This window comes from Engystomops pustulosus, chromosome 7 (assembly GCF_040894005.1).
Source record: "Engystomops pustulosus chromosome 7, aEngPut4.maternal, whole genome shotgun sequence".
NCBI lineage: Eukaryota > Metazoa > Chordata > Amphibia > Anura > Leptodactylidae > Engystomops > Engystomops pustulosus.
The window spans coordinates 127,187,650-127,214,273 of NC_092417.1; the positions used below are offsets into that span (position 1 = coordinate 127,187,650).

The following is a 26,624-nucleotide window of genomic DNA, read 5'->3' on the forward strand; positions in this document are numbered from 1 at the left end:
AGAGTAACAGGACCCCTAAACAACTTTATAGATTTCCTATCCATCCAACATCTCAATTTCCTGCTTTCATATGCTCTGGGCATTCTTGTTTTTCACACCTTGGTCAACACCTTGTGTGAACACACGGCTCTACTGAGGGTTGAAGGCAATCCTTCCCCCTCCCCCTTCAGGCTAACCAGACTTGGAGGCATCAGCTGTATGGGCTACTTCTGTGTTGGTATATATTCTTCCTCTGATGAGACCTCTGTCGAAACGCGTTAGGGAGGTGTGATACATGCTTGAGTACAAGGGACAGTTTTTGGGACTGCCCTTGTAAGGGCGGGAGTCATGGGGTAATAGGGTTAGACTGTTTAGAACCCCACACCTTCCTGTCTGTAATGACAGGCTCCCACCCAGCCCTACATCATCCTCAGGTATTGTATGCTGGTAAGGTAAGAAACAACATATATCAGTTGAAGGTATAATGTGAGCCAATCTGAGGCTGTTAAACTCTTTACGATATATTATCCGCCACCTAGCATTCTTGTGCCCATATATACATACCTGTTTTGTTGTTAGCCGTATTTTGTTCACTTGTTTTGTCTATCTGTATGTATCTCTTTGACACTGTACATTAGCGGTGTCAAATAAGAAGACATAACGCATCTTGCTCCTTAGTGAGTAGTTGCTATTTTTAGAAAATTTGTAATAAACTTGAGATTTTATAAATTACCTAGGTGTTGTTTTGATATATAAAGCTTTTCCAGAGATGTCGTAATTTAAAGAAGTGCATTGCAGAATGTCTTTCTAAGCAGATACATTATGACCCATCTAGTTTTGTGGGGTGACAATGTTGTTACATTATCAGGGTACAGGTGTATATATACACTTTCATCTGGCTTCTGACATTGTACTAATGCACTGACACATTGAAAAAGAGATGAAACATATCAGAGATGCATGAAATTACACAGAGGCTGACAGACTTTTACACACTGTGTGCTCTGCTACATCACACAGATATATGCCTGCCTCCCCCTTCCCCTGGATAGAAGTTTGCAGCTTCTCTCTGATCACTTCCTGTGAGGACATTGTGAGAAGTGTGAGCTCCGTGCAGGATGTGTGGCTACAGGCACACAGCAGAGAGACAGAAATCTAATCTGCATGATCTCACACAGGAATCCAAGATGGGGCCCGACCCAAAGTCAGAAGTTACAGGGTCGTGTCTAGGGGCAACTGAAATTGTGTACACCATGAACAATCGCCAGTTGGGGATCACAAAGGAAATCTATCATTTGTGTTCATACATTATGAACCTAACATACCTTGAGAATGCTGTAGCTACACTGATGCAAAAACATATCTTGTTTAATCCCTGAACCGAGTATTTTTTCAGAAAAAAACTATTAAATTATGATATTTATGAGGCTCTGTCACTCCATTGGCTGCCCCAGCACTCTCCACACCCTAATAATGCATAATAAAGCCTTGTCCTGCCCAGCGTAACCTGAGAATAGGCCATAACTATATTGTCCCTGACAAGCAGAAGAAATCAATTAATGCACCGTCCACCAGCTGTATGAGTCATGCTGACAAGTCCTGTCTGAACAGTTCAGGAAGCTCCGTTTAATGCATTTATGTAGGCAGCCTTCATGCAACCCAGCTTTTCCAAGGTCCTGAATTTTATAATTGTTTTTGAGCAAAACCACTCAGTTCAGGCATTCAGCAAGATATGTTTCTGCATCAGTGTAGCTACAAAATTCTCAAGGAATGTTTGATACACAAAGCGTAAAAATAGTAGATTTCCTTTAAGTATCTACTAGCAACTAAGTGCAGCAAACTCTGTAACAGCAATTATGTAGAAATTTATTTTACCATTTTCTCTCTTATGAAATATGCAGATAACTTGTGGAGCATTTACCTTGAAAAAGGTGACATTCTTGAGAAATCAAATGTCCATTCTTCAGAAGTTCTGGGATCTAAGAGTAAACCTCATCTCTATGTCTTAGCGGACATCACAACTTCATTTACAGTTCTTGTTGGCATCTTTTTCCCATCTGTGACTGGTAAGATGTTTTAAAGTGTAAACAATATCAAAATACTATGAAGCTTTTAACTTTTACCACCTGCTGTGGTTAAATATGCCTACATTGTCTGGCTAGTTTGAATGTTTCTGAGATTAATAATTTTGTAAGAGTCTTAAAGAGAACATGGGCACATTTTCTGCTATTTATTTATTTTTTGCAAATACTGATAAAAAAATAGTTTTAGCACAGCTGGAGAGAGTTTTTGACATTTCCAACGATACCTGTATCATGCTTCTGACTTCCTCCTATACTGTGATATACAGCTAATATGAGGCTGTCTGTAATATCCTCTTAGCTTTACCTGAAGTGGGCAGAACTTCCTGTTTTTGACATAAGCTGCATGAACCCACACAAACTGCTCAGCCAATCAGGGTGCGAGAATCAGTGTTACCGCTTGTACAGAGATCTAGTGCAGAGCAAGGCAGGGAAGGCAGAGCACTGGAGCTCTGCATCAAAGTTATTTACTACGTCAAAGAAAAAGATGTATTAAGGATGTCTTCACACATGGAATTGATGCAAGCATTTTCAAACACACCAGAACAGAAGAGATTGGCCTGATTACATAGCTGTTGTGAATTTAGACATGATGTAATCTAGGCTCAATAAAATTAATGTGTACAAGGCTCCTTTACAAAATGGGTTACACCCCAGATATCTTAAAGAACTTCGTTCTGTTATTGCTGTACCGTTCAGGGATTCCCTAATGTCTAGTACGGTGCCAAGTGACTGGCGTGAGGTGGATGTTGTGCCAATATTTTAAAAGGGCTCTAGAACTTTACAGGCCTGTAAGCTTAACTTCCATTATGGGGAAATATTGGAAGGGTTAGTAAAACGCTATATACTGGAGTGTGTGACATCAAATAGTATTATAAGTGACAGCCAGCATGGGTTTACCAAGGATATAAGTTGTCAGACTAACCTGATCTGCTTCTATGAGGAGGTTAGCAGATCCCTGGATAGAGGAGCTGCTGTGGATATTGTTTTCTTGGATTTTGCAAAGGCATTTGACACTGTCCCTCATAGACGCCTGATGGATAAAATAAGTTCTAGTAGTTTGGCAGGTTTTATTTGCAATTGGATTGAAAACTGACTGAAGGATCATATCCAGAGAGTTGTGGTCAATGATTCCTGCTCAGAATGGTCACCAGTTATAAGTGGTGTACCGCAGGGTTTTATGCTTGTCCCACTATTATTTAATATATTAATGATATAAAGGTAGGAATTAATAGCACTGTGTCTATTTTTGCAGATGACACCAAGCTGGGTCGTGAAATAGTCTATGAAGGATGTCCATAGGCTTCAGGGTCACTTGGACAAACTGAGTGTTTGCTCATCCACTTGTAAATGAGGTTCAATGTAGATAAATGTAAGGTTATGCACCTGGGGGCTAATAATCCCCAGGCAACCTATGTCCTTGCAGGAGTAAATCTTGGAGAGTTCCTTTTCGAGAAGGACCTGGGGTTACTTGTAGATCATAAATTAAATAACAGCATGCAATGTCAATCAGCTGCCTCTTAAGCCAGCAAGATCTTGTCATGTATCAAAAGTGGTATTGACTCTGGTTATAGGGATGCAATATTACTACTGTATCAAGCATTGGTTCGGCCACAAAAATAAGGGGTATGGAGGATCTCGGTTATGAGGAAAGATTTAAAAAAAGATTTATTTAGTCTGGAATAGAGATGACTACGAGGAGACATGATTGATTTATATGAATGGTCCATACAAAAAGTGTTGTGTAAAGTTGTTACAGATAAAATCAAAATACAAGGTGGCACTGTCTCAGTCTGGAGAAAACAAGGTTAAATCACTAGAGCCGACAGGGTTTTTTACTATGAGAACTGTAAATCTGTGAAATAGTCTGCCTCAGGCGCTGGTCACAGCAGGGACCGCAGAGAGCTTCAAGAAGGGCCTAGATGCCTTTTTACACCTAAATAACATTGATGGCTATGTTATATGGAATTGTTTCCCCAAATACCTTCCTCATCCAATCCCTTCCTTTCCTTGGTTGGTCATTTGTCTTTTTTCAACAGTATAAACTATGATACATACATAAATGTGCATAGAAATACATATTCAAATATACATAATATAATATACATATACATAATATATTGCAATGTGAGAGAAAAATTTAACCTAATCAAAAATGAGAATAGTTAAAATGCACTATATTAAGGTTATATTTAAATGAACCTTTTTGTATCACAATGCCACCCCTTTCAGGCCTCATACATATAAAAATGTTGTGTTGAGTTCTTAGATTACATACAACACCAGAAACAAGTTAAATACAGCACTAGAGCCAAGATCATACCACAAGTACTAACACAGAAGGAAAAAAGAAATCTAGCACTTGAACCAAGAGCAGTTCACATACAGCACCAAAACGAGGCTTGTACACATTTGCAGCACCAGAACCAATTCTTGATCAGTAGAAAAATCTACTACGTGTGCACCAGATCTTCGTTCAGAACATAAATGCAGCACTAGAACTCAGCAAAGTACATAAAACATTACCAGAACCGAGTTTACTTCATAAAATAAGAAACAAACTTGTGGTGGAAAATATTGAGTTTTGAGCTCATGTGTAATAACAGCACCAGCATCTCACAGATGATGTCTTTCATCACAGCCGCTTTCCAGCCCTCACAGTGCCTGCTTCCAATAGCCTGCAGTCAAGGAGCTTTCCCTACAGTAGCCTGCAGTCATGGAGCTTTCCCCACAGTAGCCTGCAGTCATGGAGCTTTCCCCACAGTAGCCTGCAGTCATGGAGCTTTCCCCACAGTAGCCTGCAGTCATGGAGCTTTCCCCACAGTAGCCTGCAGTCATGGAGCTTTCCTCACAGTAGCCTGCAGTCATGGAGCTTTCCTCACAGTAGCCTGCAGTCATGGAGCTTTCCTCACAGTAGCCTGCAGTCATGGAGCTTTCCCCACAGTAGCCTGCAGTCATGGAGCTTTCCCCACAGTAGCCTGCAGTCATGGTTCTTTCCCCTACTGAAGCATGTAAACATGGCATCTGTCGCGCATGACCCAATGCAAATCTAGAAAGAGTTTGCTGATTTCACTTTGGACGAGGATAATTAGTTGGTCACAGTTGATGTGGAAAGCCTGTATGCCATTATTGGTCATACAGTTGCCTGCAAGACAGTGAGATTTCATGCAGATATGACAAAAGTCACATGAGACAATCTTTCAGACTTGAAGCAGTCAATTTCGTCCTAAAACTAATTGTTCCTTCACACTCGAGAAACTGTGAGGGGGGGGAAGCATGTCTTCCCATCTTCGCCAAACTGATCCTTTGGTGGTGGGAGGAAGATCAAGTATTTAGTGAGGATGTGAAGAGCTACACAAACCCTCTATCAACTAGATAAGGTATATAGATGATGTTGAAATTCATGTAGCTTACCTCACTGGTTCCAAGATAAAATACTTTGTTCCAATACCTGCTTGAACTCCAGGTATGGCAATAATTAACTTAAAAAGGAAAAAGGAATTGCAGCACGTCCAATAAAACATAATATTTATGTCAGTCTTAAAAACATCACAGGTTATTCAGCCTAAACAAACAGACAGGCACTTCACAGTAACCCTCCCTTGTCCCACCTCCTCACGCTGACTAGTGTAAGAGATTGTTATCTAGGGCTTAAATCGCCCTTACTGCAGTTGCAAGGTGACTGGGGACGAGAGAACACACTAAGACACACCAGTCTCTTAATAAATGCAGAACCTCCAAACTTTATTAGTGTGCAACCGCATATATAAAACACATAAAATCATCTGCATAGGGGCATGAAATGGTTAAAGAATACTGCAATGCTATTGGCCATAATGAATGTCTCCCCATAAATTCACTTTCCCAAAACATGTAGATGAATTTTACATACATTTTTCACACAGAGCACCATCTCCAGGGAGACAGATGTTTATACTGATTGCCCTTGTGTTAGCTCTTTATAATTTACAACATGGCCTTCAAGCAGAGAAGCTGCAGAGAGGAGCAAGGACACAGTAATTTCTAAGCAGTTAACACAAAATGCCGTTTGTCAGCCATGTCATGATTCAGATGGCGTCTGTAGAGGAATATAGGTCTTACATTTACCCCCTTTTTGAGCTTGCCGACCTGTAACCTCCCGCAGCAATCTCTTCAAACTCCAAGTACCTTCAGGTGGGCTAAATCCTCACCATCTGGACTTTTTTTTGTGGCTTCAGCAGATTCTCCAGAGGCCGGTCACTAGAAGGGTTACAAGGTCTGCACACTCAAATCACATAACTGAGTTTCCATAGTTCACAGGTTTGTTAACAGGCTGGTTATCCAACACGGCATCTTCCTCCTCTCCGGGCTCGTGGTTCTTACCACCTGGACGGTCATCTGGGACATGGTGGACTTGATGAGGGGGATCATATCACATGCAATAAGTGAAACGAGCAAAATCACAATCCTCAATATCACCCCCGCTTAAAGGAAATCCCCCAACCACAAAGTGAAGGACAAAGAATCCACTCCTGAGTTTCTCTTGAGTTCCCTGCACAGTCCTTTAATCTTTTCAAGTGCATGGGTAATGGATCCTTAAGGGGCGATGTCATCCGGGATGTACATACAACAAGCTGCTCCCACCATCTTACAGACTCCTCCCTTCTCAGCAAAGATCATGTCCAAAGCCATGCTGTTCTGGAAAGCATCTTGGATATCATTCACAAATCTCTGTTGATTACAAGAAGAGTTAACCTAATCACCATTTTTGCTCATAGCTACCTGGGAAATAATGGACTCTAAACTTGCCTATATCTGATTGTGGGCCTTGAACTCATCTGGGACCCCCTTGGTACTCCTACAGTATCTATATAAACATTTTCATCTAGGTGCTTCTTTCTTTGACCATTTCTTTATGTGTCTGATCAATCTTATCTTTGGGGATGTTGAGAAGGAATGCACAAACAGCACACTCCACTTCCCAGCCTCCAGGCAGGCTTGACCTAACTCTTCTATCCCCACAAATTTAGTACACATCAGACACTGCTAATGCATGCTTACCTGTGCTGTCAATGTTAAAGAAGGTCATTGTCTTGTTGCACCAACCATAGGTAAAGTCTCCTACCCTGGTGGCATCCTGATCAGCCCTAAAGATACAGAGATAGTCTTAGTTGGGGTGTCCCCGAGCATATAGTCAATCAGAAGAGACCATGTTGCAAGAAGAATAAGTAAGTTTGCAATAGAAAGCGTGGAAGCATGCTGGCTGCCTTCTAGCTTCACAGATCTGATGCTTGTCAGCAGGACTTGGAAAGGACCAGCGTAGTGAGGCTCCAGACTCTCTCTCTGGTGTCTCTTTACCACTACATAGTCTTCGGGCTTCAGGGTAAGTGTCCTGAGGTCACAGTCTGGTTCTGAAAGGGAATCAGAAAACACTTTTTCGGACCTTTTCCAAGGCCTGGCTCAGCTGTCTGGCATATTCCACCTGGTTTCCTGCCATCAGCTATATGGCCTGTGGGAAGTGGGGGCCTAGTCTGGGTTTACAGCCAAGAAGTATCTCAAAGGGGGACAATCCCATCTTTCTGTTGAAGGTGGTCGTGTCTGAATAGTTGACAGCAGGAAGGCACTCGGGCCATGGTTTCCCTGTTTATTTCATGGATCCTGGATCTCTAACTTAAGAGGGCCTTTTAGTCTCTTAACCCTACCACTAGCTTGGGAAAGGTAAGGGATGTGTACGGCCAGCTCAACACCCAGGAGGGACAAGGTTTTAGTCTTTACCTGTCCAGTGAAGCGGGTTCCACGACCGTACTCTATTGTCTCTGAGATTCCAAACCTGCAGAAAATCTCACTCACCAACTTCTTGGCTGCATCTCTGGCAGTAGCCTTGGTCGTGGGAAAAACTTCTGGCCAACCTGGAAAGAGATCAATTCCTACATCCCACTTTTTTAGTAGCTGGATCAAATCTATCTGCAGTCTCTGGAAGGGGTACAGCAGCTTAGGCGTCACCTTCTGTGGGGTCTTTACCACCTTACCTGGATTGTGGCAGGCACAGACTATACAGGCTTTCACTAGTCTAGTGGCAGGGGTAGTAATGCCCGGGGGAAATCACTGGCAGTTTATGGGAACTAGCATGGCCATTTTGGTTGTATGTGTGTGCCCGTGGGCTTCTTGACTTACTGTCTGGTGCAGCACTCTGGGCAGGCACACAGTCTCCCCCAGCATCCAGGTACCATTAACATCTGGACTCTAACTTTCCTCCACACGTCCTTCTCTTCTGATGACACTCAGACCACCAGGGGCTGGAACACCTGTGGATCAAACTTTTTAGCTCAGAACTCACCGTTGAGACTACTGGACAGTTTCTGGCTTCCATCTGTGCAGCTGCCTTCGCCACTCTTTCAACCACGTACTTGCCCTTGGCTTGTGGAGTTACTCAATGCTTTTTTTATCATCCCCACCTCTTGTGGAAGTAAGAGAACATCCATGAGCTCTTTAATCAGTGTGCCATGCTTATAGGGGTCCCTGCAGAAGTGAGGAAGTCTCTAGCCTTCCATATGGGTTCATAGTCGTGTTTAGACCCCAAAACTATACCTTAAGTATAGCTGTTTGCCTTTTTACCTTTTGTCAGCTGTAGCGCTTCTTTGAGAGCTGTCAACTCCACCTACTGCGCTGACCTGTATGGAGGGACTGGTTCTGCTTTCACTACCTCATGTTCGCCACTGACCACCGCATATCCAGTGTAGAACCGTCTGTCTTCTCTGGGTTAAGAACACTCTTCTCTCCCCTTCTCTCCCCCCTTTTCTGAATCCTGAAAAACTGGCGACAGAATGACATTATTCCGAGTTGTGCACCTTGTCAGTGTGTTGTTCTGGGGAATCAGGAGTGCGCACTAAAGTTTGAGCTGTCTGGCCATTGCTCAGATGCTTGGGCTGTACTTGGGTGAGGACACTGTGCCAGTCATGTCTCAAGACTTGAACCGGTGGACTCTACCATCTGAGCTATGCAGTTCTCTGGACAGTTCCAGTGCTGACCCTTGGCCTAGTTCTTGATCTTCCAGTTGTTAGTTCCCTGGCTTTGCTCCACCCCTTCCTTGATTGACTTCCCATTTAAACCCAGCCTTGCTCACACTTCAGTGCAAAATTATTGTGCTTCCAGCCTGTAGTCTAGCTTGTCTCCTTCTCTCCTGCAACTGATTTCTCTATTGTGCAATGACCACCAGCTTTCTCCTGACTATGATACATCTGCCTGCTTCTTCAAAACTGACTCTGATCTTCTGTGCTACGACCTACGGCTTCCTCCTGACTACGGTACCTACCTTCGCCTCTGTACTGCTAAGCTTCTGGCTTCACTGACTACGATTCCTGCCTGCAATACCCAAGTAAGTTGCAACACTTAGACTCCAAAACCAGACCCAGATCATTACATAATGTGGGGTTTGCACAGTAACTGAGTGATCTAGGATCAACTCACTGACCTTGCTGAGCAGATTGATGGCTGCAGCTCATAACTGAGCTTAACCGGGCTAAATAGTGCGCCACCACCTTCCTGGGCACACCCCCTACTCAGTGCAAAACAAAATAAAAAGATTTGGTCCAGGGGGTGTGCCTAGGACCGGGCAGACAGGATTGCCAGCTTAAGGCTGTGGGATGCATCAATTGCCTCCTCAGGGCAATTGGGGGCGAGGCAATGCGGTCATAAAGGGGCAACATTAGGCTGGAGGCAGCAGATGCTATCCCAGGCCTGCAGTAACTTGCCAGTCCTTAAAACATGTGACAAGGCTTAGGGCCTCGGGAAAGGGGCATATTCGGGACTGCCAGATTTCCTTCCCTCTCAGCTTTCTCAGGTGCCTGCCTATGGCTGAGAAGCAGTGGCCTAGGAAGACCACCTTCTCCTGGCATTACTGGAGTTTGTCTCTGGAAGCTTTGCAACCCTTCTGGAACAGAAAACACATTAGCTCAATAGATGCATCCTGGCAAACCTGCAAAATGGAGGCACTAAACAGTAGGTCATCCACAAACTGTAAAAGGACAATATGCAGTAAGGGGGCTAGTCTGCCAGTCTACTCCCTGTAGGGCCATGGAGTTCTGGCTGGGGGATTTTTACCCCCCATGTGGGAATCTGCACCAGATGTACTGGAAGACTGAACTGATAAAGGCAAAGGCATAGACAAGAAAATATTTGCCAAATCAATAACAGTGAAGAATATAGCATTCTCAGGGTCTGCTGCCAGTGAGGTGTGTGGTTTTGGGACCACTGGTAATAGCTTTACTACACTCTTCGGCAGCTTGGAGGTCATGGACCATCCTACATGTATCCTGCTGTTCATTCAGATAAATCATCACTGGGCTGACAGGGAAGGAGTCCCACTTCAGTTCTACAACAAAAGGAGCAAACTCTTAGACAGGGTGTGCTTGCTGATGTCCTCACCCCCCCCCCCCCCCAGTCCCACCCTGTTGGGGGTGTTTCCGTTTCCTAGAATGTGGCCACTCACTTCAGTCACTTTGGTTATGTCTCCTCCCCGCAGTTGAAACACACCCTCTTCAGCTGGGCTCTCACAGGACCGGAACTTCACTCAGCCTCACTTTGGCAGTGGTCTGTGAAACTGCAATCCTGGTCTCTGTTCCCCCTGGCTTTCTGTCAGTTTCGTCGGTCCCTCTGCATGCCATTCTAGCTGAGATTTCTCTAGTCCGTTATCAAAACAGCTGGCAAGTGCACTAGATGTACACTACACTGTCAGGTCATACCCCATGTGTCCAAAAGCTGTAAACCGTTCCCGTGGAACTCTTCCCTTAACTGTTTAGGTCTCTGCTTTATCTCATCTAAACATATGGGATCCTCCCTTAACTATCTCTAGCCCAGCGTTCCATTCTATCGATAAAGTTCTGGCCAGACTCCAATGTCTCAAACAGAAGCCAGTGTGTTTAGTCAAAAAGGAAACAAAAGTCATAGGCTCTGTCATAGAGTTGGGGGCTTATCCTTGCTTGACATCTAACTCTGATCGTGGGGGACATCTGCACTGTCTTAAAGTGACATTACATGGCATAAGCAGGGCACACTGCATTCTTGCATCACAAGCAGGATCCTGCAAGGCTGTCAGTTCAGACACTGGTTAAAGTGACGTGCCCCACCTTTTGTAAACATTTACAAGGTTACCATCATGTAAGCATTTTAGCACAAGATAACAAAATGCAGATTCATGCCCTTTCGCTGTCCCTCTGTTACTCTACAAACTCTAAAAATTAGGTACCATAGATATTGCAACACTTTTCTAATAGTAATTTTTCTCCAATCGTCAGGATCAATCTCCAATCGTCAAAACAACTTTCCACTCCAAGAATCTTCTCAGGAGAAATCTGGAATTGGTGAAAAGATTCACCTTGCCGGCTTTTATTCCAGACGTCTATCAAGATTCTTCAAGGGTGCTCAAATCTGATCATGTTTTCTCACTGATACATTCAAGAGATCCTCTGACACTTCCAAAACCTTCAAAACTTCACTTCTACTTCTCTTTTCACCACAATGCCATTAGCCCTTATGTTCCATTATGTCAACGTTGCACTTTCCCATCAGTCCTACTTAACTCTCAACAACCAACTGTCTACTTGCATCAAGCCAACCTTCTGTCTGTGCATCTTTCCCCTTCATGTGAGTCCCTTGTCCGCAATGTGCTCCAATCAATTTTCTCTGTTCACCACCTGTGTCTACAACTATGATACCGTTACAGGGACACATCCCCAAAGATTCAGTGAATGCTGACACCTCGATTTATTGAAGAACAAAGAAACTAGATTCCTGAGAATTTGATACAAAGGATGCTACATCAAGTCACTGCCTGACTAGACTTAGTCACTGGGGCTATTGGGGCACATTTACTTATCCAGTCCTGTCGTGATCCCCGATCCAGACTGGCCGACGAGGTTGATGTCCGGCACGATTCACCAAGATCGTGTGACCGAGATCCTGCATGTGTCGCTTCCCTGCTGAGGTCCGCCGGAGTTCACCTTCTTCCTGGTGTATGTGAACGCATGTCTTGCGACACAATTTGACAAGTTAAATCCCGTGCGTTGTCCGAATCCTTCAGATCGTCCAAACCCAACGGAAATGCGGCTGCAGGACCTTAGTCAATAAGCCCCACTATCTTTCTCACAGTCACACAATACCGTTCAGACTCCCCAAAGGGAGTGGAATGCACAACTGGCCAGGGCAGGTATCCGCTGCACTTGCATAAATTGAGCTCTATACCTCTATGGGCAAAATCAGTCCTAAACAAACAGTATCTCAGACACTATGATAATCTGACAATCTTCAACAGAATACTTTCCACTCTAGCGTTGTGGACATCTAAGGGTTACTCCTTCCTATCTTACAACTTCAGCTAACATCACAGACTGTCTGATTGTCCATCACCGTCGAGTCACTGTCAGTCACCTTACAAGTGTTTCTTTGCCAAAATTATAGTAAGCATACTGTTATATATGGACATTTAAATTACATAATATCACACAAGTAAATGACCTTACCCAGTCCATCCAGCCAGTGAGACAGAAGTGACAATCAAGTAGACTTATCCCGAGCGATCTTTGTCAAGTTCTGGTCACTGGCCGCTTGGACTCCTGCAGAGGTCACCTCAATGGTCAGATGTCCATTTAGTATGCCAAACCCAGTCAACGCCAATGTAAGAGATTTTACTACAGTTGCACAGTGACTTTCGAATTAACCCTTTATAGCCAAAAATGGCTCCCCGGTATCGGGGTGTGGCAATAATTAATTTAAAACGGAAAAAGGAATTGCAGCACATCCTCTAAAACATATTTATGTTAGTCTTCTGACATCACAGGTTACTCAGCCTAAACAAACAGGCACTTCACAGTTGCCCCACCTCCTCACACTGACTAGTGTAAGAGATTTTTATCTAGGGCTTAAATCGCAGTTGCAAGGTGACTTTTCGAATGAACCTTTTATAGACAAAAATGGCTCCCTGGTTCCGGGGACAAGAGAGCACACTAAGACACACCAGTCTCTTAGTAATTGCCTCCAATCCTTATTAGCATGCAACCACATATAAAACACATAAAATCATCTGCAAAGGGCATGAAAAGGTGATAGAATACTGTAATGCTATTGGCCATAATGAATATCTCCTCATAAATTCTTTTTCCCAAAACATGCAGATGAACTTTACATATTATTTCTCACACAGAGCACAGTCTCCAGGGAGACAGAATGTTTATACTAATTGCCCTTGTGTTAGCTCTGTTCCCCTGGAATTCCTGTCAATTTAGAGAGAGATTTCAATGTTGTTTCTGTCTGATGTAGTATATCCCTTAATCATGTGATGGTACTTGTTCTTCGCGGGGAGAAAAGTTTGCTATCTCTACCAAGTAGGAACTTGTGATATTTCCATATAGGGAGGATAGATTGTATTCCTTTCTCAATCCATTTCGGGCAATAATGGTGTCACGTAGTAGGACTAACTTTTTCCAGTATTTGAGAGGTAAATGTAAGAGAAATGTATTCCTGCTATGCTCCCCAAACAGAACGGGAAGTTTGGGTCTGCTCATTTTTAATCCTTAGACTTTGCAATTGGTAAACATTTTTCCCCCTCTCACCACGACAGCACCCAACCAGAGAGAGAGGGATCCACCTCTAGGGACAGGAAATCCAGACTTTAAAAGGTGCGGAACGCCCCATCTCCTTCAGTGGTTTCCTGTCCTTGACGGGGGATCCAGAGGGCCTCGGTGAGGCTCTGAATCGTGGCGAGAGGGGGAATGGGAGTCTCCAGGTACCCCGATGTGGCTGCACATGTCCCCCGCCGAGGCTTACCGGAGGGCAGATGCTCGGCGGGGTGGGAGTTGGTGAAGGCTGCGAGTCGCAGCGACGGTCTGTGGGGGCAGATGGACTCCGGCGCGTCTCCGGTCCCGGAGAGGAGGTGCCCGGAGGAGTGGAGGCGGCTGAGGGCAATGATCTCGCTCCAGTCCCGCATCAGTCTACAGGAAGTGACACGCCGTTCAGCGTCCCACGTGGGGGATGACGTCACTGGCGGGAAATTTAAAAGGAGATCCCACACAGGAGTCCTGTGTGTTATTCTGCAGCCACAGCCAGCCACAGAAGCTACTCCAGCCATTGTGAAAGACACGGAGTAGAGCACTCTCCACCAGATAAGATGAGTTCTAATGAAGGTGGTAGAGAATCGGTGGACACCGCTACGAGTGAAGAATCGCATAGGGGGAAAGCCACTGTAAAATCTAAGAACCCAAATCTTAAAACCCAATTGTGACCAGTGTATTTAGCGCCTGTTAGCACAGGATCAGTCAGCCTTGTTTGAATCCATGCGCACACTAATCCAGCAGGAGGTGCGTAGTTCCATGCAGGAAATGAAAAAATCCCTCAGAACAGGAAATTCCCCAAGCACCTCTAGGCATTATGATGACTCAGACTCAAGCCAGGAGCAGAGGAGTCAGAGGAGGAGGACAGGTCAGGCAGGCCTTTGTTCCCTATTGAAGATATCGACCATCTTATTAAACTAGTATCATAGTATCATAGTATATAAGGCTGGAAGGAGACGCAAGTCCATCAAGTCCAACCTTTAAGAATTAAATAAATGTTTTATCCCCATAACCCGTGATATTTTTGCTCTCCAGAAAGGCATCCAGGCCTCTCTTGAACATGTACATAGAGTCCGCCATAACAACCTCCTGCGGCAGAGAGTTCCACAGTCTCACTGCTCTTAAAGTAAAGATCTTTGTCTATGGTGATGGTAAAATCGCCTCTCCTCTAGGCGTAGAGGATGCCCCCTTGTCCTGGTCACAGGCCGAGGTATAAAAAGATCTTTGGAGAGATCCTTGTACTGCCCGTTCAGGTATTTGAGAGCGACCATGGAGTTGGAGGAAGAAAAAGAGGAATGCTCAGTAATGGACGTCATGTTCCAGGGCCTAGGAGAAAGGAAGAAAAGGTTTTTTCTATTCATGAAAATATTTCCTCCCTTATCAACGCAGAATGGAGAAAATCGAACAAAACAGTGTCCCCAGGGCAATGAAAAGGAAATATCCTTTTCCAGAAAATGAGACAGAGATCTGGGATAAGGCACCGAAAGTGGATGTTGCTGTTTCAAAAGTTTCCAGGAAAAGCGCTCTTCCGCTGGAAAATTCGGGCGTACTTAAGGATCCCATGGATAAGAAGGCAGATAGCTTTCTAAGACGCACCTGGGAGGCTGCCGCAGGCGCATTTAAACCTAATATTGCTGCTACGTGCGTCACCAGATCATTATTCGTATGGCTTTCCCAGCTGGAGGAGAAAATTAAGACAGGTGCTTCAAGATCGCATCTTATCTCAGAGGCCACCACTGCGCAGAAGGCTTCAGCTCTGGGCAGGTGACCTACCATCAAAGAGCCATCTATGTAGCATCCCTTGTGAGGGAGAGTTCCTATTTGGGTCTGCTCTAGATAACATCTTAGAGAAGGCGGCAGACAAAAAAAAGGGATTTCCCAGTACAAATTTTTTAGTTCCTCAAGGCGGTTTAGATCTCCCCAGAGATCCGAAGATCAAAAGGAATGATGGTGATCCTCTAGAAAATCTAGAGGCTTCATGTTCTCTTGACCTCAGGACTCAGGTAAACGCCCCGGTCAGCAATGACGCCAGGGGTCATGTGGGGGGGAAGACTTTTCCTGTTCAAGGAGGAGTGGAGGAAGATTACAGGGAGCGAATGGATCATGGGGATCATACAGGATGGCCTAAAGTTACCCTTTCCCCCCCCCCCCACAGCATTTCAGGATAACTTCTGTGCCCAGAATAAGAGCAAAACAGGCTCTGGAAGCAGAGGTGAGGTCCTTATTGGGAAAGGAAGTGCTCAGCTAGGTGCCACTTCAGGAACAGGGAACAGGATTCTACTCAACCCTGTTCTTTGTGAAGAAGCCGGATGGCTCCCTCCGTACCATCATAAATCTAAAACCATTAAATCGCTACCTGAGGGTGGACAGGTTCAAGATGGAGTCCATAAAGTCAACAGTAAATCTACTTTTTCAGGATTGTTATATGGCTTCCATAGATCTGGCGGATGCATACTACCACGTCCCTATTCATCCAGACAGTCAGAAATTCCTGTGAGTGTAGCGGTAGCATTGAATGGCAAGATAGAACACCTTCAGTTCAGAGCACTACCCTTTGGAGTGGCTATAGCTCCGAGAGTTTTCATGAAGTTGATATCCGAGGTGGGAGCCTACATAAGGAAGCATCAAGGCACCAGGGGGGTACCAGAAGCGAGTCTCTAATGAATCTCCCGGATCAGATCTTCAAGCTTGCAGAGACCAATTTAAGATCAGTGTCAGCAATACATATGAAAGGCAAGGACAATCTGGAAGCGGACTTCCTAAGCCGTCATCTCCTACGACATGGGGAATGGTCCCTGAATCGGAAAGTGTTCTCCAAGATAACCAGACTCTGGGGTCAACCAGAGATAGATCTATTCGCCACAAGAAGGAACAGACGGGTCTAGCTTTTCTGCTGCCTAGACCCGAGGGATCAGCCGTTGAGTCTGGATTAGAGATGAGCGAGCACTAAAATGCTCGGGTACTCGTTATTCGAGACGAACTTTTCCCGATGCTCGAGTGCTCGTCTCGAATAACGAGCCCCATTGAAGTCAATGGGAGACTCGAGCATTTTTCAAGGGGACCAAGGCTCTGCACAGGGAAGCTTGGCCAAACACCTGGGAACCTCAGAAAAGGATGGAAACACCACGGAAACGGACAGGAAACAGCAGGGGCAGCATGCATGGATGCCTCTGAGGCTGCTTAATCGCACCATTATGCCAAAATTATGGGCAACAGCATGGCCATGACAGAGTGACAGAATGAAGCTAGATAGCATGTAAAACATCCAATAATTGACCCTGACACTATAGGGGACGGCATGCAGAGGCAGCGGCAGCAGCGGCAGGCTAGAGAGTGGCATGGCGACATACCCTAAATGGACTCAGGCTTCAAACCAATGGGTGGCAGAGAGGAACCAAAGGAGGTGAGCAAGAAGCGCTCAAATAATATCGGTACATGATAAAAGTTTGCCAGTATATTTTGTGGATTACACAGCAGGGTGGCGACAAAGTTAACATGGAAGCCATGAAAACAAGCCAAAATTCTGCCTGACACAGCTCGTTTGATAAGGGGACCATGTATGGAGGCAGTGAACTAGTAGTAGATTAAAGGTGCTGCAGTTAAAACTATGTTAGTTGGATCTTGGCATGGAGCTGGCGCTCCGCTGCCAGGCGAGCTTTCGCCAATCCAAGCCCCTGTCTCTAGGCTACTCCCCAAACAGCACTTCTAAGAACCTTTTGTATAAGATCAAGTGTAGTAGCGTTCTTATAAGTTTAGGATATGGCGGGTGAGGGGAATGTAAACAGATGCGCAAGAAGCGCTGAAATAATATTGGTAAATGATAAAAGTTTGCCAGTATATTTTGTGGATAACACAGCAGGGTGGCGACAAAGTTAACAACTTTGATGTGGAATCCATGAAAACAACCCAAATTTCTGCCTGACACACCTCGTTTGATAAGGGGACGATGTATGGAGGCAGCTATATGGACGACTTTTGGAGGTAGCAATGGAGACAACGTATGGAGACAACGTGTGGAGGCTGCTATGGAGACAATTTAATTTGGATAGTGCCTGTATGTGGCAGTCCAAAAAAGTTTTCAAACCAGAGGAGCAGGTAGGTGGCCCTCCAGAAAAATGAAATAGATTGAGTGCCTGTATGTGGCAGTCCAAAAAAGTTTTCAAACCAGAGGAGCAGGTAGGTGGCCCTCCAGAAAAATGAAATAGATTGGGTGCCTGTATGTGGCAGTCCAAAAAAGTTTTCAAACCAGAGGAGCAGGTAGGTGGCCCTCCAGAAAAATGGAATAGATTGAGTGCCTGTATGTGGCACTCCCAAAAATTGTTTAAAACAGAGGACCGGGTAGGTGGCCCTCCAGAAAAATTAAATGCATAAAGTACTATAGCTAGAGCCAGTGGGCCCTGTCAAAAAATAGCCAGTTTCCTCTGCTTTAGTGTACAAAGAGGAGGAGAAGGAGGAAAATGAGGAGGAGGAGGAGTGCATAAATTATTCAGGTTGAGCTTCCTTCACCTGGTGGAGATTGGAAATTATGAGAAATCCAGGCTTTATTCATCGTAATAAGCGTCAGCCTGTCAGCGCTGTCAGTCGACAGGCGTGTACGCTTATCGGTGATGATGCCACCAGCTGCACTGAAAACCCGCTCGGACAACACGCTAGCGGCAGGGCAGGCAAGAACCTCCAAGGCGTACAGCGCCAGTTCGTGCCACATGTCCAGCTTTGAAACCCAGTAGTTGTAGGGAGCTGTGTGATCATTTAGGACGATGGTATGGTCAGCTACGTACTCCCTCACCATCTTTCTGTAAAGATCAGCCCTACTCTGCCGAGACTGGGGACAGGTGACAGTGTCTTGCTGGGGTGACATAAAGCTGGCAAAAGCCTTGTAAAGCGTACCCTTGCCAGTGCTGGACAAGCTGCCTGCTCGCCTACTCTCCCTCGCTACTTGTCCCGCAGAACTACGCACTCTGCCGCTAGCGCTGTCAGAAGGGAAATAGTGTTTCAGCTTGTGCACCAGGGCCTGCTGGTATTCATGCATTCTCACACTCCTTTCCTCTCCAGGGATGAGAGTGGAAAGATTTTGCTTGTACCGTGGGTCCAGGAGAGTGAATACCCAGTAATCGGTGCTGGAATAAATTCTTTGAACGCGAGGGTCACGGGATAGGCAGCCTAGCATGAAATCTGCCATATGCGCCAGAGTACCAACACGTAAGAATTCACTCCCCTCACTGGCCTGACTGTCCATTTCCTCCTCCTCCAACTCCTCTTCTTCTGCCCATACACGCTGAACAGTGAAGGACTCAACAATGGTCCCCTCTTGTGTCTCACCAACATTCTCCTCCTCTTCCTCCTCATCCTCCTCCTCCTCCACCTCCACCTCCTCCGATATGCGCTGAGAAACAGACCTAAGGGTGCTTTGGCTATCAACAAGGGAATCTTCTTCCCCCGTCTCTTGTGACGAGATGGTGGGATGGTGAGGCTGATGATGGCGGCATCGCCACTGACCATCTGTGTTGACTCCTCAAAGTTACTCAGCACCTGACAGATATCAGACATCCACGTCCACTCCTCATTGTAGACTTGAGGAAGCTGACTGACCTGACTACCAGTTCTGGTGGAAGTTGACATCTGGCAGTCTACAATCGCTCTGCGCTGCTGGTAAACTCTGGATAACATGGTTAATGTTGAATTCCACCTCGTGGGCACGTCGCACAACAGTCAGTGAGCGGGCAGTTGGAGGCGGCGCTGCGCTGCCCTGAGAGTGGCAGCATCTGTGCTGGACTTCCTGAAATGCGCACAGATGCGGCGCACCTTCGTGAGCAAATCAGACAGATTGGGGTATGTCTTGAGGAAACGCTGAACTATCAGATTTAACACATGGGCCAGGCATGGCACATGTGTCAGTCTGCCGATCTGCAGAGCCGCCACCAGGTTACGGCCGTTGTCACACACAACCATGCCTGGCTTCAGGTTCAGCGGTGCCAGCCACAGATCAGTCTGCGCCGTGATGCCCTGTAATAGCTCTTGGGCGGTGTGCCTTTTATCGCCTAGGCTCAGCAGTTTGAGCACCGCCTGCTGTCACTTAGCGACGGCACTGCTGCTGTGCCTAGAGCTACCGACTGATGGCGGCATGGCCACGGATGGTAGTTCGGAGGAGGAGGTGGAGGAGGGGTGGGAGGAGGAGGAGGCATAGTAGGCCTGAAAGACCTGGACCGAGGTAGGCCCCGCAATCCTCGGCGTCGGCAGTATATGACCAGCCGCAGGGTCAGACTCGGTCCCAGCCTCCACCAAGTTAACCCAATGTGCCGTCAGCGATATATAGTGGCCCTGCCCGGCAGCACTCGTCCACGTGTCCGTGGTCAGGTGGACCTTGTCAGAAACGGCGTTGGTCAGGGCACGGATGATGTTGTCTGACACGTGCTGGTGCAGGGCTGGGACGGCACATCGGGAAAAGTAGTGGCGGCTGGGGACCGAATACCGAGGGGCGGCCGCCGCCATGAGGTTGCGAAAGGCCTCGGTCTCTACTAGCCTATAGGGCAGCATCTCCAGGCTAAGCAATCTGGAGATGTGGACATTAAGGGCTTGGGCGTGCGGGTGGGTTGCACTATATTTACGTTTCCGCTCCAGCGTCTGGGGTATAGAGAGCTGAACGCTGGTGGATGCTGTGGAGGATCGTGGAGGCGACGATGGGGTTTTTGTGCCAGGGTCCTGGGCAGGGGGCTGACTATCAGCTGACACAGGGGAAGGAGCAGTGGTGTGCACGGCCGGAGGTGAACGGGCTTGGTGCCACTGAGTGGGGTGTTTAGCATTCATATGCCTGCGCATACTGGTGGTAGTTAAGCTAGTAGTGGTGGAACCCCTGCTGATCCTGGTTTGGCAAAGGTTGCACACAACAGTCCGTCGGTCATCCGGTGTTTCTTTAAAGAACCTCCAGACTTCTGAAAATCTAGCCCTCGCCGCGGGAGCCCTCGCCACGGGAGATTCACTACGTGACACATTTGGCGCTGATGCACCTGCTCTGGCCCTGCCTCTCCGTCTGGCCCCACCACTGCCTCTTCCAACCTGTTCTGGTCAAGGACTCTCCTCCGTCTCAGAAGCACTGTGTTCACCCGGCCTCTCAACCCAGCTTGGGTCTGTCACCTCATCATCCTCCGATCCCTCAGTCTGCTCCCCCCTCGGACTTCCTGCCCTGACAACAACTTCACCACTGTCTGACAACCGTGTCTCCTCATCGTCCGACACCTCTTTACACACTTCTTCCACTACGTCAAGAAGGTCATCATCACCCACAGACTGCGACTGGTGGAAAACCTGGGCATCGGAAAATTGCTCAGCAGCAACCGGGCAAGTGGTTTGTGACTGTGGGAAGGGTCCAGAAAACAGTTCCTCAGAGTATGCCAGTTCAAATGGCAAATTTTCCTGGGAGGGGGCAGACTGGGGGGGAGGAGGCTGAGGTGCAGGAGCTGGAGGAGTGCCGATTTCGGTGACATGGGTGGACTGCGTGGAAGACTGACTGGTGGACAAATTGCTCGAAGCATTGTCGGCAATCCACGACATCACCTGTTCGCACTGTTCTGGCCTCAACAGTGCTCTACCACGAGTCCCAGTAACTTGAGACATGAAGCTAGGGAGTGTAGCTCTGCGGCGTTCCCCTGCTCCCTCATCAGCAGGTGGTGTCTCACCCCGCCCAGGACCACGGCCTCTGACCCCTGCAGTAGTTGGACGCCCACGTCCCCGCCCTCGTCCTCTACCCCTAGCCCTCGGGTTAAACATTTTGAAAATGAAAGTTATAACTTTAATTTTTTTTAACTTTTTTTTTGTGTTTTTTTGTGTTTTTTGTGTTTTTTTTGTGTTTTTTAGTTTTTAAAACCAAACAATGCTATCCTATTGCTATGGCTATTTTCTAGCCAAGTATGAAAGCACACTGCTATGCCAGATGAGATGACGCTGAGTTATGAAAAAATAAACGTAAAATAAAAAGAAACTGCCAGACTGTGCCTAATTGAAATCCAACCCCTAATAAATTTTCCCACTTCGGTCTTTGCGATGGATATGTGCGTCACTAAGCGCTAAACACAGCGGTCGCAAGTCTCACTCCAAATTCCTGACAATTGGCTAGTATATGCACTGCAGCAAGGACAGCCACCAGCAGATCAACCAGAAATAAAATATATATAACGCTATTGTAGGCGTAAGTAAGCCGTTTGGATTCTCCTTTGGCTATTTTCTAGCCAAGTATGAAAGCACACTGATGAGATGACGCTGAGTTATGAAAAAATAAACGTAAAATAAAAAGAAACTGCCAGACTGTGCCTAATTGAAATCCAACCCCTAATAAATTTTCCCACTTCAGTTTTTGCGATGGATATGTGCGTCACTAAGCGCTAAACACAGCGGTCGCAAGTCTCACTCCAAATTCCTGACAATTGGCTAGTATATGCACTGCAGCAAGGACAGCCACCAGCAGATCAACCAGAAATAAAATATATATAACGCTATTGTAGGCGTAAGTAAGCCGTTTGGATTCTCCTTTGGCTATTTTCTAGCCAAGTATGAAAGCACACTGATGAGATGATGCTGAGTTATGAAAAAATAAACGTAAAATAAAAAGGAAATGGCAGACTGTGCCTAATTGAAATCAAACCCCTAATAAATTTTCCCACTTTGGTGTTTGAGGTGGATATGTGTGTCACTAAGAGCTAAACACAACGGTAGCAAGTCCCCCTGCAAATTCCTCACAATATGGTACTAGCTGCACTACTAGTGCCAACAAGCCCAGCCACAAGCAAACAAAAAAAAAAAAAAGTATAACGTTATTGTAGCCCTAAGAAGGGCTGTTGGGTTCTTGTTGAATCACTCCTGCCTAACACTATTCTAATAGAACACCCTAACGCTTTCCCTGACCAGCAGCAGCTCTCTCCCTAGCGGCATCCAGACACAGAATGATCCGAGCAGCGCGGGCAGCGGCTAGTCTATCCCAGGGTCACCTGATCTGGCCAGCCAACCACTGCTATCGACGTGTAAGGGTACCACGTCATGCTGGGTGGAGTGCAGAGTCTCCTGGCTTGTGATTGGCTCTGTTTCTGGCCGCCAAAAAGCAAAACGGCGGGAGCTGCCATTTTCTCGAGCGGGCGAAGTATTAGTCCGAGCAACGAGCAGTTTCGAGTACGCTAATGCTCGAACGAGCATCAAGCTGGGACGAGTATGTTCGCTCATCTCTAGTCTGGATGCTTTCTCGATAAGGTGGGACTTCAGCCTCTCGTATGCATTCCCACCTCTGTCTATCCTCCCGAGAGTTCTAAAGAAGATAAGGCAAGATCAGGCCAGAATCATTCTTATAGCCCCTTTCTGGCCCAGGAGGGCATGGTTCTCGATACTGAGGGAACTATCGATGTCAGACCCTTGGATCCTTCCAGAGAATCACGATCTCCTCTCCCAGGGCCCAGTCTTCCAACCACAGATTTCGAGTCTCCATCTGACGGCCTGGAATTTGAGAGGCGCATCTTGAGAGAAAAAGGCCCCTCAGATAAGGTAATTACAACCCTGCAAAAGAGTAGGAAGGTAGTTACCTCTAAGATTTATTTCGGGGTCTGGAGAGTATTTTCAGATTTCTGTAGTCCAGAGAAGATAGATTTAGCTCATCCAAATGTGGCTAAAATACTAGATTTTCTGCAGGTAGGCCTAGATAAAGGCTTAATGCCGGCCACACTTAAAGTGCAGATTTCGGCCCTTACCTCTCTGTTCGAGTCTCCTTTAGCTTCTCATCCCTGGATAGCCCGGTTCATAGTATATAAGGCTGGAAGGAGACGCAAGTCCATCAAGTCCAACCTAAAGGCTGCATCCCGTATAACCCCGTTTAAACCCCATTTAAAAGCTGCACGGTGCCACCCTGGGACCTCACTCTGGTCTTAAATCATCTACTAAGAGACCCCTTTGAGCCCTTGGAGTCCTGTCCGTTAAAGTGGTTAACTATTAAAGTAGTGTTCTTGGTAGCAATCACTGCAGCTCGTAGAGTGGGAGAGATCTCGTCTCTATCCTGTAGACCGCCTTTCCTTAGAGTGTTAGATGACAGAGTGGTACTTATAACAGACCCGGCCGTTTTACCTGAAGTAGTCTCTAGGTTTCATAGATAACAGGAGATTAGGCTTCCATCCCTGTGTAGTAACCCATATACGGATAGGGAAAGAGAGTTTAATAAATTGGACGTTAAGAGGGCCATTGAAATTTATTTAGTCAGGACTAAAGATTGGAGAAAATCTGATTGTTCTTGCCTCCAAAGGGGACAAAAAGACTATGGGAAAAAAAAACCTCAGCTATGGTTATAGCCAGGTGGATTAGACAGTCTATTAGCGCAGCCTATGTGGCAGCAGGGCAGCCGATACCAGAAGGTCTAAAAGCCCATTCTACCAGAGCAGTCTCTTCTTCATGGACAGAATTCAGAGAGGTATCAGTTAATCAGATTTGTCAGGCTGCCACTTGGTCCTCTCCTCACACTTTCTATAGGCACTATAGACTGAATGTAGCAAGTGCACAAGAGCTATCTTTTGGGCGAAGAGTTCTTTCTTCGGTGATCCCTCCCTAATTTTCTAAATTACTCACCGGTAATTGTGTTTCCTTGAACCACGACAGCACCCTGGTTAATCAGTCCCTTGTAAATTTCTTTTCTTTTGCTCACACTTGGGTGTTTAGTGTTATGTGTGTGTCAGAGAGGTGTGAGATATTCTCATTGGAAGATATGCTGAATGGATACGGTGGTCAGAAATGATCAAACATTAAGCCCCATGCAGTCTCTGTAATCCACTGAAGGAGATGGGGCGTACCGCACATTTTAAAGTCTGGATTTCCTGTCCCTGGAGGTGGATCCCTCTCTCCCTGGTTGGGTGCTGTCGTGGTTCAAGGAAACACAATTACCGGTGAGTAATTACCGGTTTTCCATAAATGGATAGGTCCGGCAACTTCGTATTTCTCTATATCTTATATGAAATATTTGGTAACAAAAGGTGTTATTCAGACAGTCAGGTATTATTACTGGTAGCCAAATAATTCTGACGTATCAGAATGACTCCTCCAGCATTATCTCTTAAAGAAAACTTACCTATTTAAAAAAGTAAAAAAAACTCTAGAGATACTCACCTACCCTCCTCACAATCTTGATCCCGGCTCTGTCTTTCGCATATCTTTAGACGCCAAGATCGCCTAGAAAATAAACTTATAATTAGCAGTATGGAGCATAGGGGCAAGATGTCCAACACTCAGAGCTGCTAATAATGCATACCCCGCACCTACCTCTCCTCTGTTGTCAGGCGAGAAGCATAAATTCATGGTTCCTGAGTAGTAGATGCCTTCCTCTCCTATTTTGGAGAGGGAGGTGATGTCTCCAGGCATAATAAGCAGCCTGGAACATCTTATCTCGTGCTCCAGCCTGCTTTTCAACAGTAGGTGATCTCAGCATGTCAAGATTAGCAAAGGACAGTGCCTGGATCAAGATCAAGAGGAGCGTAGATCTGTACATGTTTCTTACTTTTTTAAATGGTCAATTTTATTTTAACAAAAAAGCATATGATAATTGATTGCTGAGTATACTCTATAGAGATCAATAATGCCATAATATGCATTCAACATTTCTCCATGCCTGCAGTACTGTAGAGATTTTTTTTTTTTCCGAATTTTTTTTTTTTCCCGAAATGTTAGCTACCAGCCTCGGATGTTACCATGGGCTATGGCAGTGCCCCATGGTGCAATGATACTGGAAAACAATCTGTGATTTTATTTGTATGACATAAAAGTATACTTGTGCACCTCTCTCTTTAACCGGTTAAGGACCGGGCCCTTTCCCGTTTTTTCATTTCCATTTTTCACTCCCCACCTTCAAAAATCTATAATTTTTTTATTTTTACACGTAAAAAGCTATGTGACGGCTCGTTTTTGGCGTAACAAATTGCACTTCATAGTAATGGTATTAAATATTCCATGCCATGTACTGGGAAGCGGGAAAAAAATTCCAAATGCAGTGAAAACGGTGAAAAAATGCATTTGTGTCGTATTCTTGTGGGCTTGGATATTACTGCTTTCACTTCACGCCACAAATGATGCATCTAATTTATTCTTTGGGTCAGTACGATTACAGGGATACCAAATTTGTATAGGTTTTATAATGTTTTCATACATTTACAAAAATTAAAACCTCATGAACAAAAAATTTTTTTTATTTTGCCGTCTTCTTGTGCTTATAACTTTTTCATACTTTGATGTATGGAGTTGAGGGTGGTGTCATCTTTTGAGACTTTTGATGATGTTTTCAATGATATTATTTTTAGGACTGTACGACCTTTTGATCACTTTTTATAGAATTTTAAATTTTTTTTTAAATGGCAAAAAAAGTGCCAGTTTTGACTTTGGACGCGATTTTCCGTTACGGGGTTAAACGCAGTGAAAAACCGTTATTATATTTTGATAGATCAGGCATTTTCGGACGCGGAGATACCCAATGTGTTTATGATTTTTACTGTTTATTTATATTTATATCAGTTCTAGGGAAAGGGGGGTGATTTGAATTTTTAGGTTTTTTTATTATAATTTTTTTTTCTAACTTTTTTTTAACTTTTATTTTTACTATTTTTCAGACTCCCTAGGGTACTTTAACCCTAGGTTGTCTGATCGATCCTACCATATACTGCCATACTACAGTATGGCAGTATATGGGGATTTTACTCCTCATACATTACAATGTGCTGATAGCACATTGTAATGAATGGGTTAACCCGAAGTAGCTTCGGGTCTTCGTGAGACCCGAAGCTACCATGGCAACGGATCGCCGCTCCCCGATGACGTCACGGGGAGCGGCGATCCTCGGAAAGATGGCGGCGCCCACGCACCGCCATCTGTTTGAAGCCGCCGGCAAAGCGTTCTGCAAGAAAACACCCGCGATCGGTGCCGGCACCGATCGCGGGTGTTACCGGTAAGCCTTTGCTGCAATACGCAGCAGAGACTT

The 26,624-nt window shown here is 45.6% G+C and overlaps 1 protein-coding gene across 8 annotated transcripts in view; it reads left to right on the forward strand.

The window, feature by feature from the left end:
• SLC12A4 (solute carrier family 12 member 4) overlaps window positions 1-26,624 on the forward strand; it is a 743,054-nt gene that overhangs the window by 379,019 nt on the left and 337,411 nt on the right. For 7 of the 8 annotated variants that reach the window (XM_072117769.1, XM_072117767.1, XM_072117771.1 and 4 more), the window contains one exon: window positions 1,881-2,045. The exons of the other annotated variant lie outside the window; for it this stretch is intronic. In XM_072117769.1, the coding sequence (XP_071973870.1) occupies window positions 1,881-2,045 (165 nt within the window). The remainder of the gene's footprint in view (window positions 1-1,880; window positions 2,046-26,624) is intronic. 8 annotated transcript variants of the gene reach the window in all.